This window comes from Bidens hawaiensis, unplaced genomic scaffold (assembly GCF_021521415.1).
Source record: "Bidens hawaiensis isolate Kalapana, Puna unplaced genomic scaffold, B.hawaiensis_p1.1 tig00005823_1, whole genome shotgun sequence".
NCBI classification, from domain to species: domain Eukaryota; kingdom Viridiplantae; phylum Streptophyta; class Magnoliopsida; order Asterales; family Asteraceae; genus Bidens; species Bidens hawaiensis.
The window spans coordinates 1,323,347-1,340,615 of NW_027491384.1; the positions used below are offsets into that span (position 1 = coordinate 1,323,347).

The 17,269-nt window shown below is 32.8% G+C and overlaps 1 protein-coding gene across 1 annotated transcript; it reads left to right on the forward strand.

Annotated features, from left to right (window-relative positions):
• Positions 1-10,595: 10,595 nt before the first annotated feature.
• LOC143630824 (PRA1 family protein E-like) lies at positions 10,596-11,288 on the forward strand. The gene has a single exon (XM_077099732.1). It carries the CDS (start codon positions 10,596-10,598, stop codon positions 11,109-11,111), a length of 516 nt encoding a protein of 171 aa, XP_076955847.1. The 3' UTR covers positions 11,112-11,288.
• Positions 11,289-17,269: the final 5,981 nt, after the last annotated feature.

The window sequence follows — 17,269 nt, forward strand, 5'->3', positions numbered from 1 at the left end:
GAGCATTACATAATCCAAATGGCATTCTTCGGTAGGCGAAGGTTTCGTATGGACATGTGAAAGTGATTTTCTCCTGATCTTCAGGAGCAATGGGAATTTGGAAATATCCGGAAAATCCGTCAAGAAAACAGTAGAACATTTTTTCAGATAATCGTTCAAGCATTTGATCAATGAAAGGAAGTGGAAAATGATCTTTTCTTGTGGCGTCATTGAGTTTCTGGTAGTCAATGCAAACTCGCCAGCCTGTGATGGTTCTCATCAGTATTAGCTCGTCCTTCTCGTTCATTACGACCGTCATTCCTCCCTTCTTGGGTACTACTTGAACAGGACTAACCCAAGGTGAATCTGAGATTGGGTAGATTAATCTGGCATCAAGGAGTTTGATTACTTCTTTCCTCACCACATCTTGCATGTTGGGATTGAGACGTCTTCGATGTTGGACCACGGGTTTGTATTCTTCCTTCATGAGAATTTTGTGAGTACAAAAGGAAGGACTGATGCCCTTGATATCCATGATCTTCCATACGATGGCCTTCTTATGGTTTTTGAAAACCTGAAGAAGTTCGTCTTTCTCTTCTATAGAAAGGTGAGATGAAATAATTACTGGAAGTTGAGAGTCTTTTTCTAGAAAGACGTATTCGAGATGTCTTGGTAGTTCTTTTAACTCTAAGGCTGGTAGTTCTTCGATTGATGGTTTTGATTTTTCATTTCATTTGGTGATTTCATACTACTTCTGATGCTTCCTGATAGTCATCATTGATATTTTCGTTTTCTAAAATGGGTATGTTGAGTGTTTTGTCTAAGACTTGTGTTTCTTGTGGTTTATTAATGGAGGAATCTCGCATGTAGCAACTCACGATGGAATCTATGATGTCGACACAATATAGTGTGTCATCATGATGTTGCGGATATTGCATAGATTTTCCTATGTCAAAGGTGATTGCCTCATCATTGACCCTAAGAGTTAGTTTGCCGGTGAAAACGTCAATAATAGCCTTTGCAGTGGCTAAGAAGGGTATTCCTAAAAATAGAGGTACACTTTTGTCTTCCTCCATGTCTAGAATTACAAAATCTACTAGGAAAACAAACTTGTCAATCTTGACAAGCATGTTTTCAACAATGCCCCGATGATATTTAACAGATCGGTCAGCTAACTGAATGCTCATGCAAGTGGGCTTTGGTTCTCCTATCCCTAGTTTTGCAAAAACCGCATAAGGCATTAAATTAATACTAGCTCCTAGGTCGGCCAGGGCATTGCTAACAGACAAATTTCCTATAAGACAAGAGATAGTAAAGCTCCTTGGATCGGTCATTTTTGTTGGCAGCTTACTTTGGAGGACTGCTGAACATTCTTCATAATATAGTGTGTCATCATGATGTTGCGGATATTGCATAGATTTTCCTATGTCAAAGGTGATTGCCTCATCATTGACCCTAAGAGTTAGTTTGCCGGTGCAAACGTCAATAATAGCCTTTGCAGTGACTAACAAGCACATGATTAAACTAGAATAATCTAACCAAATGTGGATGAGTCTTCCTTCTTAATGATGATGATGATGGATGATGATGATGGTTAATGATGATGATTGATGATGATGACCTCCAAGCCTTCAAACTCTTAACTAGATCTTCAATGTGAGTGTTAGTGTGTGTTTTTATAAGTGAAAACCGGATAGAACTCTCTTCAAGGCACACCAAATGAGTGCAACACGAGCCACTATTTATAGAAAATTTGGAGAGCGAAGTACGGCCCCGTGCCTTAGTAGGCACGCCCCCGTGTTTTATTATGACATGGGTCAGATTTGTTTTGTCGTTTCTTAAGTATGACCACGGCCTCGTGGGCAAAGGGCATGGCCCCGTGCTTTTGTTCCTAGTTTTTGTCTTTTCTTGTTGATTTTTGTCTTTTCTGGTGTTCAGAAGCATTGGTGCGTGTTTCCTGAAGCATTGAGGCGTGTTTCTTTCTTTTCTTGTGTTTTCTTCCATTTTTCTTCGACTTTTCGCTTGTTTCTTCGTTTGGGGATTGGTTTCACCTGAAATTGTATTTTATTATGATAAGTAGCCTTCTGTGTTGTGTTATTTGATAGAAATTGCAGTTTTTAGAGTTTATTTGATGCTAAAAAGATGTATAATTTTATGTACATCAAATAGCTCAAGACCATAAACTGAACTTTTGTTTAAAGGCTTTGTTTTTAACTTTTTGGTTGTAAAACTTAAGTATTTTTATTTGTACATTATTATACAAGATCTTTGATATTTAGGCATGTGGAAACCATCTATGAACTTGTTGTGAGATGGAAACCAAACCAAACTGAACTTTTGTTTAAAGACTTTATTGTTAACTTTTTGGTTGTAAAACTTAAGTATTTTCATTTATACATTATTATACAAGTTCTTGGTTATTTAGGCATGTGGAAATCATCTATGAACTTGTTGTGAGATGGAAACCGAACCAATCCGATTTTTACTTACTTAAGACATACAAGTGTTTATTTAGCTATCAAGACTTGTATATTTCTTTAAAAATAGTTTATAAACTGATTTTAATTATTTTCTTGAGTACTTCGAAATGTTGGATCCAACTTGATCTCATAATAAAGTTTGGACCGACAAAACCGAACATTCGCTTAACGTGCGTTGTTAGTTTTAAAACAATAGAACTACATACTTGGTTAAGTCTTATTAAGTTTTATTGAGTTATCTCATGACATTCATTATTTTGGAAAGTTTACTTTGGGTTTGACCAATTATCAAGACCCGAACCAACAACCCGAACACTCGTTAAAGACCCGTTTTAGTATCTTTATCCCAAAGGAACTTGCATTATTGCATTTTTCCCACCTTATTACTTAACATAGGTTAAGTAAATATTAAGGTTATATACTTTAACCCGGTTTCGAGCAAACTTACATTTTTAAAAAATTATAATTATAAATTCTTAAATAGTTACATTTTAAACCTTGAACTTTAAATGGTTTAATTTTTCTCAACATTTATTTTATTAAATACCTTCAAGACTACCTTTTAATCCAAGACTTTCTTTTATTTAGGCTTTGTTCGTTAAACTCATCGTTCCGGCAAATCTCCAAATTATCATCTTTCAAGTTTATTACTTGAATGTGAGTACTTTCATACCCCGTTTTCCATCTTTCATTTTGGGGTGACATTTCATACTTATTCAACCAAATGCTTTATACTTGAATCTTAACCCACAAACGTTATTGTATACTTTACTTAAATAATTGCTCGATTTTGTGTTCTATGATTATATGTCTATGTGTTTATCGCTTTTGGTTGGTGGAACTATAACATCCTAGTCTATTTGGCATCCCCTTATAGCAAGGTGTCGTTAAAGTAATGCAATTTACGATAACTATAAAATCATAGACTATTTGGCATCCCCTTATAGCTAGGTGTCGCTAACACAATTCTATTAGCGATATCTATTTATCCAAGTTATTGCTTTTATTTATCGTTTCGTATACAAGTTTTGTGGTTTTTTCTTACTATATACTTATATGCTCAAACTTATGAATTGCTCACCAACCTTCGTGTTGACAAATTTTATTTTATGAAATGTTACAGGTTTGCATCTAGGTTGATTGTGGAGTTGAAGGAAAACGACATCGAGACCTTTAGGATGTTTAGCAAAAATGAACAATATTTGATTTGCTATATTTTGTTATATTTGTCTTATGAATATTGTTATGTGACGTTTTCGATGTTGTGAAATGAAATGAGTTTGTTAAATATTGTCGCTTTAAATAGTGTCATGCGCTTATGGGCAATCGTTACACCTCGGCATGTTCCGCCGTCTTTGGTCGGGGTGTGACACAGCGTAGCATTCTCATCTCTGCTACCTCCATCTTTCGTACTTGTGCCTTCTTGATGGCCCAACAATCTGTTTCATATAGCATTGCTGGTCTAATTGCGACCCTATAAAATTTTCTCTTTAGTTTAGTTGGGAATCTCTTTTCGCACAATATACCGTGGCTGCTTTCCATTTATATTATCCTACCTAAACTCGATGATTACATCACTGTCTAATTTCCCATCGCTCTGTACAAAGAAACTTCAAAATACACAAGAAATGCAAGGTTGAAAAAGCTAAGACAAGTTTGCAATTTGGAATTTTTTTTAATCTGACATTGAGCTTATTGTTATAAATATTTGTCAAGAATGCAAGCCCACCAGCTGTACTTAACAAACGACCCAACTCTATGAATCTCTTCTTTATTTCTTCATGGTTATCATTATTAGACCCACCTGTGTTCATCTTTTATGCTGATTTTGATGGAGAATTTTGGTTGATTTAGTCATTTAGGAACTACCGATTTGATTCGTGCATCGAACAACCCAGGAAGTTTAGAGTGTATTTAAGTAATGTGTTGCTGAAAATGTTGTTGTATATGAGAACAACATAGCTTTTGAATTCGTCTTTGAAATATCAATGAATATTTTTTGTAGACCCAACTACATAAGTACCCATCGTAATTAAAAGAGCCAAAACATTAAAAAAATATTTTGAATATAAAAAACTAATATATACGCATTCAATTAAAACAAAACTCCGTTTAAAAATTAAGACAAAAATCATTACAAAACACAAAATAGTAAAATGATTAAAAACAAGAGTCTAAATAAACCCTTGCAACATAGGAGACGAGGTGTATAACTTATAAGTTGCAATCTATGGTCAAGTTTGACTTTTATTAGTCAAACATGACATTTGGAAGGTTCATTCTAACTCAATGACATTTTCTATCGCGCCGGAAGAAGTCACTATCAAATAACTCGTCCTACTGAAGTACCAAAGGTGCGCTAAACTCGGTGACTAAGAAATGGGTTTGCACTTGAATTTCAGTGATGAGGTTTTTTGAGGAAAGTATGGCTCTTATTAACTAAAAGTGGGTTCTTCGCCTTCCTTTAGTATGAAAGTTGTTATGAAGCCCCTACTACTTTGTTTGATTCAAAAGGCAAACACTGTAAAATTAGCTCTTTCAGCTCATGACATGACACCAAAATGGTTTTTCTTAATAAAAAAATGTGGACTTAATGTATTGAGATTAATTTATATCAGATAAAAACTCTTCATATAAACTCATAAAGTATGTGATTGAGGATAAAAACATCACGTAAATTTCATATGACAAATATTTGTATTCATATTATTTTTGTTTAAAAAATTAAAATGTTTATGTTCGTACAACCTACACATCTCAATTGAAATAGTCCAAACGTTGAAAAAAAATATAATGAACGTAAAAAACTAACATATACGCATTAAATCAAACAAAACTCCGTTATAAAATAAAACAAATCATTACAAAAAAATAAAATAGCAAAACAATAAATAAACCCCCGTAACACGGTGACTAAAAACTAGTTATCTATCTATACTATTAAAACAATAGAGTTTAACTCAACATAACCTTTTCCTATTGGTGCATTCATTAACTTTTCATTTTTATCTATCACTTCTTTATTTTTCATGTGAATAAAAAAATTATAAAATAAATTAAAATACTAGACAATCAATGATTATTAATAATTCATGTGAATAAAAAAAATCTAAAATAAATTAAAATACTAGATAATCAATAATTATTAATAATTATTAAATATTTTTAAAATCTGGTCAAACATCATAAATAACATATTAATGTAATTATTATATTGATTATTCTAATTATTATAAGAATTCATAAACTTACTAAATCATCTCATTTACATTATATAACTCTCAAGATTGAAAACCCTAACCATTTTAATCTCTCTCTCTCTCTTTGTTTCCTCTCTCTTTCGGCTTATTCCTTCACCGTCTCCTACATTCCGGCAATTGCCAGTTTTGTTATATGTTTTTCCGATAAGGTTATATTGTTTTCCGGTAATGTTTTATATATATTTTAATTGTTATATGATTTTTTTATAATCTCTTTAGGTTGTAAATCAAAATCCAAGATTGAATTAATAAGTTGAAGTTATTACGGTTTTCCGGTAACGTTATACGATAAGGTTTTATATTTATTTTAATTTTTATATTACTTTGTTATAATATCTTTAGATTCTATATCAAAATCCAAGATTGAATTAATATGGTGAAGTTATTACGTTTTCCGGTAGGGTTTTATATTTATTTTAATTGTTATATAATTTTGTTATAATCTCTTTAGGTTGTATATCGAAATCCAAGATTTAATTTATATGTTGAAGTTATTACGATTTTTCGGTAAGGTTTTATTTGATACACTATCATATTATTCCTAATGTTATTCCGGAAGTTATATTTCATACTCTATTTGATACTCTTATCATATTATTCTGATAAGGTTTTATATCAATTAGACAATTACAATTATTTTTGTTTTATGTTTTTGTTTGTATTTATATTAATAATTATATGATTTTTTCTTATAATAGCTTTAGTTTATATATCAAAATCGAAGATTCAATGGAGATCTTCACTATTTTGTTTTTCCAGTAATGCGATTCAAATTTTCCGGTTGTAAATTATAACATCAATTTTACATTTTTTCACATGATTCAAATCTTTCATAATTTATAATTTATTTATTATGTGATATTAATATTTAATTTTATCATTTCAGGTTATTGTCCACAACTTGATATAGCTAATTTCATGGATTGAGGATTGTTTGATAAGATGTCTTTTATTTTTGTTTAATATTGATATATGTTTCTGTTAGTATTCATGTATTAATTTATTGTTCACAATTTATGTAATTCAATTGATTATTATATAATCAAGAAATTAAATTTAATTGATTATTCTATAAGACATTAAATTATCTATAGTAAGATAATTAATCTTATATTGTTGTTGGTCAAAGTCCAATTAAACCATCAATGTCAACGCAATTTAAAACATTATTATACTCTCTAATATTATCTTACTTTACATTTTTAGATTTATACACATTTAATATGACATTTAAGAAATTGATTTTCCCCATTCAAATGTCATATATATGTATGTATGTATGTATGTGTGTGTGTGTATATATATATACTTGAATATCAAAATTTAATTCTCATCATTTATATGAAATTTACAAAAATATGTTATAGAGTTTTAATTTCACAATTTGTTAAAAAATGAATTTAAATAAATTAACGATTTGACTCAATTTGACCATTTATATTCAATAGGTTTAAATAACATTTACATATTTAAGCATAATTCTCATTCCTAATTTGACTAATTTTTTTCAACCCTTTTTAATTTTTTGATTACCATCCATAATTATAAACTTATTTCATAATTATTCAATATTAATGCCTTAAATATAAATAATATTAGTTTCTTCTAAATATTTCAACTTATTATGAATTTAATGTCAATTTCAACTAAATCTCTTAAATGAATAATAAAAAATATTTATTTAAACCATTTTGAAATTCGAATTCTTGACCACTTATATGAAGTATACAAAAATAGGTAATATAGTTGGACTTTGGCCATATTTTCACAAACCGAATTTTAAAAGGTTAACCATTTGACTGAATTGAACTATTTTTATTAATATGATTTGACTCTAATTTTGGTAAATTTGAACATTATTATAATTTTATAATAATGTATTCTCATTTCTTTTATATGAATTTTTACAAAAAAAAAGTTAAATAATTCATATTAAAAACCGAATTTGAATAAATTAATCATTTGACTCAATTTGACAATATGTATTAATATAATTTCACTCAAATTTTAAATATTTTGACATTATTATAATTTTATTAATTTATTCTCATTAAAATAAAGATGTGTATACGAATCAGTTTATGTTAATTTATACCAATAATGTTACTAAGGAATATGGATCAGAAGAACGGTTTGTGTGATGGAATTTGATTGCGAGTAATAAATTTGGGTAAGCGTTTTGTTGTAGTAACAGTTATTTCAGGTACTAATATCGATTATCGCACTTATATAATTCGTTGCGGTCTAATACCTTCAGATAAGAAACTTTCGTTTAAATTGAAGAGACTGTAGTTTTTTCCAATTGGATTCTGTTTTGCAATGACCTTTAACAAAAATCAAGGTCAATCTATAGCAAGAGTTGACATATATCTCAGAGACCCGGTGTTTTATCAAAAGCGATGAGTGGTGTTAAAATTCTTATATTAAACAAGGAAGACAAAATTACAAATAAAGAATAAATATCGTTTATAAGGAAGTCTTTTTAGTAGCTTATAAATTTTACATTTTTAAAATTTTGATTATGTTTTCAAAGATTGTAATTTGAATGTTGTTTAGGTTTATCTTTGTATTTCACAGTCATTGGTTTTCGTACCAATATTATTTTACGACTTAAAGTATGTTGTCGTCCCGAATAACATATAACAACTTATATTATCCTTTCAAATTACATGTGTTTTTTCAAAATTTTAAATATTTCCACCCGTGTCGTGCACGGGTTAATAACCTAGTTTGTTATATTTGAGTATATTTATATACTGTTATGTTTTGTAAACCTTAGCAGATAATAACAATGTCTCTTGCCTTTTTGATTCTCTTCTGCCCCCACCACATTGCCTCCCATCTGGCAGGCGGCCACCACCTTACCATTTCCAATCACCACTAACCAAGTTATTTCATATATGAAATGAAGATACATATTGCCAAATTGATTATTCTATCAACAGATTCGTCATGTGTTTTCAAAATCCGACCCCTGCCGGCCAAAACCTTCCCTTTATTATGCAACTGCACCCTGATTCACCTAGCGACGGTTCATCTCAGTCGAAACTTATTAATAACATGCGTTAAATAGTTTTTTTTTTTTTTGTTTCTAATAATTCGGATATCTGATATCTCTTATACGAATCCATATGTCAAAATTCATTATCCAAAATTTTCAAATATCCGATATCCAAATATGAACATCCTACCTACCTTCCTACCTATGAGTCATAACACAAAAGTACAAGAGTTAGGACTTAGAAGTGGACAACGTGTCACCCTTTTTCCTTTATATACAAAAGCAGATCCCAAAATCTAGGGTTTCAAATCTCATTTCAATATACAACAAAACAATGTCCAACATCCCAACCGCCGATTACGCCGGAGTCTCCACCACCACTAACTCACCATCCACCATCTTCACTCGCGCCAGATTCCACACCGAATCCTTCATCGCCAAACGCCGCCCATGGCGCCACTTCTTCGACTACTCCGCCATCTCCACACCTCCTTGAGCATACCATCAAGAGACGAGCCGACGAACACCTCGAAGTACGTGTCAAAGAAGATTGACGATCAGCGAACATTGATTTGCGTGCAAGAGAAGCGTTGATCAAGATTCTCGATAAACGTGCAAGCGTCGAAGTGCTGCCCGAGAATCTAGAAAATAATAAGCCTATAAAGGTAGGGGTAATGCTCGAATAAAATATTAATATAATATTAAAAGGCTTATACCTTAGTTGAGGGTATACTCGATATCTCTAGAATAAAACAAAATAAAATATAAAACAAAGAAAATATAAAAAGATAAATATATGAATATAATTCTTTGTTATTAATAAAGTATTAATTGTTATTTAAATAATTTTAAATAATAAGAATAAAGAAATAAAGTATACGTTTCTTCGAGAAAAAGAAATGTAGTGTTAGAAATATAAATGATAATTTAAACTTAAGGTTTGAATATCTTGTAAAATAAAAGAAAAGTGTTTTAAACTAAAGGTTAGAAAAAGAAAATATAATCGAAGTAAAAATTTTACAAAAATAGACTAGAGGTCTAAAGCTAGATAATTGATCTAGTATTAACAAAATGATATACTCGTACTATAGCTCTGAGATAACAAAGAAAGACAAACTCGATCAGTGAAGTGAAGCTGATCTTTGAAAAGGTGAATACATCCAACTTTTATAACTTGTATTAATCGAGTCAAAGTAAATTGATTACATAAGATTATGTATCTCTAAAACATTATGAACAAAAGTAATCGTTGGCCCTCAGGTTGTCGTGTACGTTTGTTTGGATCCTTACATATGTGGTAGACGGTGGGCACACCGCGCCACACCTGGTTATAAGCCTCCGCCACGATGGGCCGGACCTAAGTTATGTCCGGGAGAGGGCAATCATGTGTATACTGATGGTTGCTAAGTAATCTCGAACGATGCGGTGTTTGCTGAGCGGTTTCGAGTAGAGCTTAAGTTTGTAATTGTGTTTTAGTTTTTAACTTGATTAAGCCACGATGGGCCGAGACCCAAGTTATGTCTTGAGGGGTAACTAAGTAAATAAAATATTTTATACGTCATCTTATTCACCAGCATGTGTTGCTGACGTATTTTCAAACTGTTTTACAGGTAATGAAGGATAGCCGCTTGAAGAATCGAAGTTGACATCTAGGCGATCTGATGGCTCAAATCATTTTGTTAAACTTTAAAATATGTAAATGATGATTTGATAAACAAGTAATCATTTTGTAAACATTGATGAGTAATTTTAAATCCCATATTTTGTTATGTAAATATTAATATTTTAATCCACGCAAATATTTCCGCATTAAACCCTTTTCCTTTATATACAAAATCAAGGGTTTCAAATCTCATTTCAATCTACGACCAAACAATGTCCAACATCCCAACCGCCGATTACGCCGGAGTCTCCACCAAACGCCGCCCATGGCGCCACTTCTTCGACTACTCCGCCGTCTCCACACCCACCTCCTACGACGAAGCCATCACCCGAATCAGACAGAATCTCAACTACTTCAGAGTCAATTACGCTATTATAATGCTACTCATAATATACCTCAGCCTCCTTTACCACCCGATTTCAATGATCGTCTTTTTAATCATATTCGTCGCCTGGCTCTTCCTTTACTTGTTTCGCGACCCCAGGAGTCCGATTGTCGTCTTTAACCGTGTCGTTGATGATCGGGTTGTCTTGGTCGGGTTAAGTCTGTTGACGATACTCACGTTGGCGTTCACGAGCGTGGGGGTGAATGTCTTGGTATCCTTGATTATTGTGGTTGTGATTGTCGGGTTGCACGCCGCGTTTAGGAGCCCCGATGATTTGTTTTTGGATGAGCAGGACGCGGCCGAAGGGGGTTTGCTTTCGGTTGTGGGTAGTGATTTGGGTTGAATTAATCGAATTCTATTGAGAAAAAGGTTTTGGTAAGTTTGGGTTTCGGCGCAATTGTTGTGATATAGGACGCTTGTTGTACTTGTATCTTTGTTTAGGGGTTGTGTATTTCTTGTTTTCGCGTTATAGATAATTTATTGCTGTTATTATTCTGTTAGCCTGCACACCTGTTTTTAATGGTGGATGTATTTTGATTTGTACAAGTTTATAGAACCATTGAATTATTTAGGTTCAATTTGATTTGATTTGATTTGATTATATACTTGTTGTGTGTTTATCGGTATTGTTAGTGATGCTATGTGTATTTGATTGGTTTTTAAGTTTGATAGTATGCACAGTGGCAAAGCTTGGACAAATATATTGGCGTGGCCGGATTCAATACGTGTTAAAGTTTTCATAAATCGGGGTGACCGGGCTCAAAATTTTCAGACGAAAACGGGTAAATTTACATTACATATAAAATTTTTGGGACGATACACGCATAAGTTTACACTACTGAGCAACCTTGGGCCACAATACAAGCTTCCTCCTTGAGCATAAACATTACAAGTAGGTGTAGGTAGTGATGAAACTGCATACTTGAATAGTTTTATTGTATACAAAGCTGCAAATGGAAACCTTTATTGTTTTTATGATGAGATACTGCATTGAACTTTGATTGTAAGTGTTATTGTGTACAAACAACTATCAAGTTCCAGGGGTTGAACAGTCAAGAAAAAAGTTGTGTTATCTTTGACATGAAGGATTAGAAAGGCTTGCACTTGTAAAAACCTGGTTTAAGAACATTTCTCTAACGAGCATTGACTCGCCAAATGGGATAAGATTGTAATTTTGAAAACAAGCTTTCTAATGATACATGTTATAGTAGTTTTTCTCCTGAATAGAGTGTATTTAAGCTTTGTATGTTTCGTTGTGGAATCTCCTGTCTGGTTGGTGCCAAAAAGTTCTGTGTCTCTCAGATTTTATGTTGTATGTAATTACAGTTTGGGTAACTTCAACCAACTGTTGGTCCATATATTATTTGGAAACATTTCTTTCACATAATATGCAATAATGATTAGCAGATCAGATTGTGAAATAGAGACCATAGGATTTTGTTTTTATATTTAAAGTTATGCATGAATATCATATTTGCATTCTTTTACAGAGCAGTGGTGTTACACTGTTATGTTTGTTTTTTACAGAGCAGTAATGATCCAAGAAGAGGGAAACAAAGTTGTAAATAGAAAAAAATGAGAGACAAAATCCCTGACTATGGGACAATTTTTTTGGGGTCATTTTTTTGGTTTTTTCTATTTGTATGAACCTGTATTTTTACTTTTTTTTATTTATTAGATTGCAGGATAGAATTATTATTGTACACAACTGGTTATAATTAGATTTATTTTTAGTTGGATGATTTTAAAATTTTGATGTTAGTTGGATTATTTCAATGCTAGTAATATTTGATTTTTATATATATTTAGGAATAGTTATTATATTTCTAGACTTATTAAATATTTTTAATTTCAACATTAGTTTTGAATATAATTTTAAGAGACCATTTCAAAGGGTCAGACTAAACGTACCCCCCCTGGTTGCTTGTCATACCTCTTTGGAAAAATCAACTTTCATATTACCCCTTGAAATCATATAATTACCAAATTAGCACAAAAATAAGGATTTCATATTATTATTTTTACAAGTTGCGTTTTGTTTTTATGATTTCGAGTTTCGGATTTCGGGTTCGGGTTTCGGGTTTCGGGTTTAGGTCTTCGGGTTTAGGGTTCGGGTTTAGGGTTTGGGTTTAGGGTTTTAGGTTTTCGAGTTTCGGGTTTATTTTGTAAAAGATAAAGAGGTAAAAATAAGGATATTATAAATATATATATTGTTAAAATAAAAAAAAGATATTATAAATATTTACAATATTAATACTAAAAAAATAAATTAATAGTAATTCTTCATAGTTTTTAATTTGATATATGTAATGGAAATTATTAAGTGAAAAAAATGTTGTAGGGACTAATATGTATATAAATAATGTTAAGAGGTAATAGTAATTTATCAAATAAGTTAAGGGGGGTATATATTTAGTAAAAATGGTGTAAGGTGGGTACGCTTAGCAGCACTCAAATGCCATAAATACAGAATTTATAAATTAAATTCTACTTCCCGGTTTATAAACAGAGTATGGATTCAGTTTAAAATTTTGAGATAATATAATGATATGATTTTTGCTTCCATGATTATAGCTTATTTGAACATTCTTTAGTCATATTTAAATTTAAACACAAAACTAATATATGTTTGGTTGTTTCATTCAAACAAATTTGTTCCGATGAGATGGCTAGAAGGCGGCAAATAAAAACAAAGGATCTTAAGATGTGTTTGGCATGTCCTTAGGTAGACTTGGGATACCTCACATCACCTGTCGTTAATGAAGATCGTCTTGTATATGTTCAAAATGTTAAACTTCTCGTGTTTGAACATATAGGTTCAAATTTTAAAGTTGTAAGCAATGTTTTATGCTAGACTGGTAGTTGAACCGGAAGCCTTGCTGGATTTCTAGTCGGACTGATCAAATTGGTTGAATCGGTTTTAAAATTGGTTAAGTAATAGGTTATAACAATTTTAAAACAAAGTATTCAAATACTTTACTTTTGGTTTTGTATTCGTAATATTAGTAATATATTGAATTTTATAACAGAAAAAATGAATAAAATTTGAAAATTCGTTATGGTTCATTATCCGGCCAGCTCATATGAAAACAGTTCAAATAGACACGGTCAAATTGGTTATATGATCATTTAGGAGATTTCACATTAGTTTAAACATTGGATGATCTATTATGAAATATTCTTTGTACTATAGGTCTGATAATACACATTTAGACCCCAACATCTTTTGGCCCTCCTTAGAAATCTTTTATTGGTGCATTAATTGTGTTGTACCTTTGTGTTTCCTTCTTTAATGCGTAACCAAAACCGACAAAACTAAAAAAAAAAAAACTACATAGATATTTTATAGGGTCAAAATTTTCAGACGAAAACGGGTAAATTTACATTACATATAAAATTTTTGGGACGATACACGTATAGGTGATCAAATCGGGTTGGTCAAAGGAACCGGAACCGGTTCAGAACCGGTTCCATTAGTCAACATCACTGTTTAAACCGGTTCCATGGTCGAACCGGTTAGGGAACCGAACCGGTTCCCCAACCCTCGGACCCGGAACCGGTGGAACCGGTTCTGACCGGTTCCCAAACAGGTTCTTACACTGTAACCGGTTACAGTGTAAAATATTATTTTTTTTTTTCGTTTTTCGTTTCCGCTGCTTGTGTAGGTGATGATTTGTGTTCTTCTGATTTCTGAAGAGGCTCATGCTACTTTTGTTGTTCACCCACAGAGCAATGGTAAACAACATATTGAACTTAATGCTATGAGTGTCAGCGTGGTTGAATTGATTAGTCTGTATCGTGTATCGTGTAATGGTGAACTTAAATCTGTATCTTGTTACATTTGTTGAGTTTGCTATGTATTATAGTCTTTTCGCTTACGCAAGTCAAATGCTGAATTATAATCAAGAGCGGTGTTATACGATTCGTATTTGTATAACATGTTAAATAAAAAAAACAATTAACATAAAATTCATTTTATTTACTTTAAGAAGTTCAAAAAAAAAAGGTTACATGTTTTAAAATATTCAAAAACAAACTAACAAAACATTAAACTTATAAATATAAAGTTGTGACATATTATTTCTAGAAAAGCCTTCTTGTTCGTCGTAATTATTGAGTGGCGACTTATTCATCAGAATTACTTGTAGAAACGCCTTCTTGTTCGTCGTGCACTCGAACATCAAGTGGTGTTTCGTCTTCCAGAGTGGTTACGTGTTGAACACGATCGATTGAGTCCAAGTGATCCTTCAAGCAAATGCACATCTCCACCGACTCCGAATTCAGTCTTGTTCTTCTCACCGATATTACCCTGCCACTAAGAGAAAAAGCAGATTCCGAAGCTACCGTAGAAGCTTGGGCGGTTAGTAAATCACGGGCCATGGTGGCAAGAATCGGAAACTCGGTTTCCTTTACCTTCCACCAAGCCAAAACATCAAAAGTGCCATATTCCTCTTCGGATAAACCGGTAGAGAAATCATATGCACTATACCTTCCTAGTTCGCTTGAAGGGGTGTTACCCCTTTGTTTTTTAGCCGTTACGTTGCGAACGGTGTTCATAAGGCTAATTATGGGGTCTCGTACTCTAGTAGCACTTGAACTTGATGAAGACCCCCGGGGCATAGGCATGTGTATGTTTGACCCATATTTATTTATATAAAAGTCATACATAAATTTAAAATTCAAGTTAAAATCATTTTGTGCCTCCGTTGAAAAGTTTGGGTCAACTTCATGCATATCTAAGGCTGAAAAAATTTCGTCTATCACACATTCAACCCCCGTAACATTTAACATTGGGTTTAAAGCGGCGGCGCAAGTAAAAATCGGTGGCAATTCAAGAAAGTATTTTTTTAATTTAAACTTCATTGGTAATATGATGTTTGAAAACATTGGACTTTTATTTTCAAATTCTTTAAGATTGTTAACGATTAAAAATAACTCCGAAAGAACCAAGGGACTTGTCGGATAATACGTTCCCGATAGTTTCGTAGTTGATGTTTTAAAAACTTCAAGAAAAGTCGATAAGTCATTGATAATTTCCCATTTCTCATTTGAAAAGGGGATTGCCAAATCATTCTCGGCAAGACTAGAATGAAACATTTGTAAAGTTTCTCTTTGTTTCAAAGCACTTTGAAACATTATGCAAGTGGAATTCCATCGACGAGGTACATCCCAATTAGCTCCCAAAGCTTTTCTTCCCGTATCTTTACAAAATTTTCTATAATCCATTTGTCTTTTTTTACTTTTCTTAAAAACTTCATGTAGCATTACTCTAAAATCGTTTATAACCGATGTAACCTCATCCGAAGCAAGTCCGTCTTGCACGATTAAATTAATGATATGTGCAACACACCTTGAGTGAAAAAATACACCATTGCAAATCGGCGTATATTTTAATTTTAATTTATCAACCGCCGATGTATTATTCGACGCGTTATCAAATGCAATTGAAAATATTTTATTTTCTAGTTTATAAGCTTTTATAACATAATCTAAAATTTCAAACAAATTATCTCCCGTATGTGGATACTCAAAGAGTTCGAAAGCAATGGTGCGTTTCATCATTTCCCACGATGACGGGTCTACCCAATGAGCGGTGACACAAAGATAAGATTCGGGTAGACCATGTGGAGCCGACCAAACATCACTAGTTAAGTTTATTCCCGTATTTATATTTTCAAAATATGCAATTAGTACCTCTTTGGCCTTCTTCCACAATTTTAAACAATAACGTTTAAGAGTATGACGACTTACGTGAGTGTATTGTGGTTGAAGCGTATCTCGAATCATGGCGGTTAAGCGAGGGTTGTCGAAGTGGCTAAACGGCAAAGCTTCTTGAATCACAAACTTCGCCATACGATCTTGAACTCGATCAATTTGGTATGTAAATATTCCGCCTTCACTATCCATTTGCGTTTGTTGCGACTCGACGTTCTGTTTCAACGCCCTGCAATACGGTCTTTCGATGTGTTTCTTCAAATTTGAATTCGAAAGTGGGTTTAAATAAATCCCACAAAACTTGCACCGAGCCTTCAATGAATGGTCACTCAATTCAACCAAATCCCAATTGCACCAAATCTCTTGATTACGATTATGAGGTACAATACGAACGAAACTTGGTCCGGCGGTGGAACCTTGACCAACCGATGATTGTGAGGCAGCCATAACAACAAATATGAATATAGAAGAAGAGAAAACAAGAGATTAGAGAACTCAGAACGTTGTAATAGCGTTTTTTGTATTTTTTTGCGTTCGGGTTTGCGTTTTGAGTGTTGTGATGAACCCGTTACACCAAATACCTATTTATACTAGTAGTGGGGTGTTTGGGGAGCCAAAAAACGGCCATTTTTGACCCCAACGGTCAAAAAACGGCCATAAAACCGTTTCCCAACGGCTAGAACTACTCCAACGGCTAGAACCGGTTCCGGTCGAACCGGTTCCAGAACCGGTTCCGGTTCGGTTCCGGTTCCTACCCGGTCCACCTCCAAAAATGTCAAACCGGTC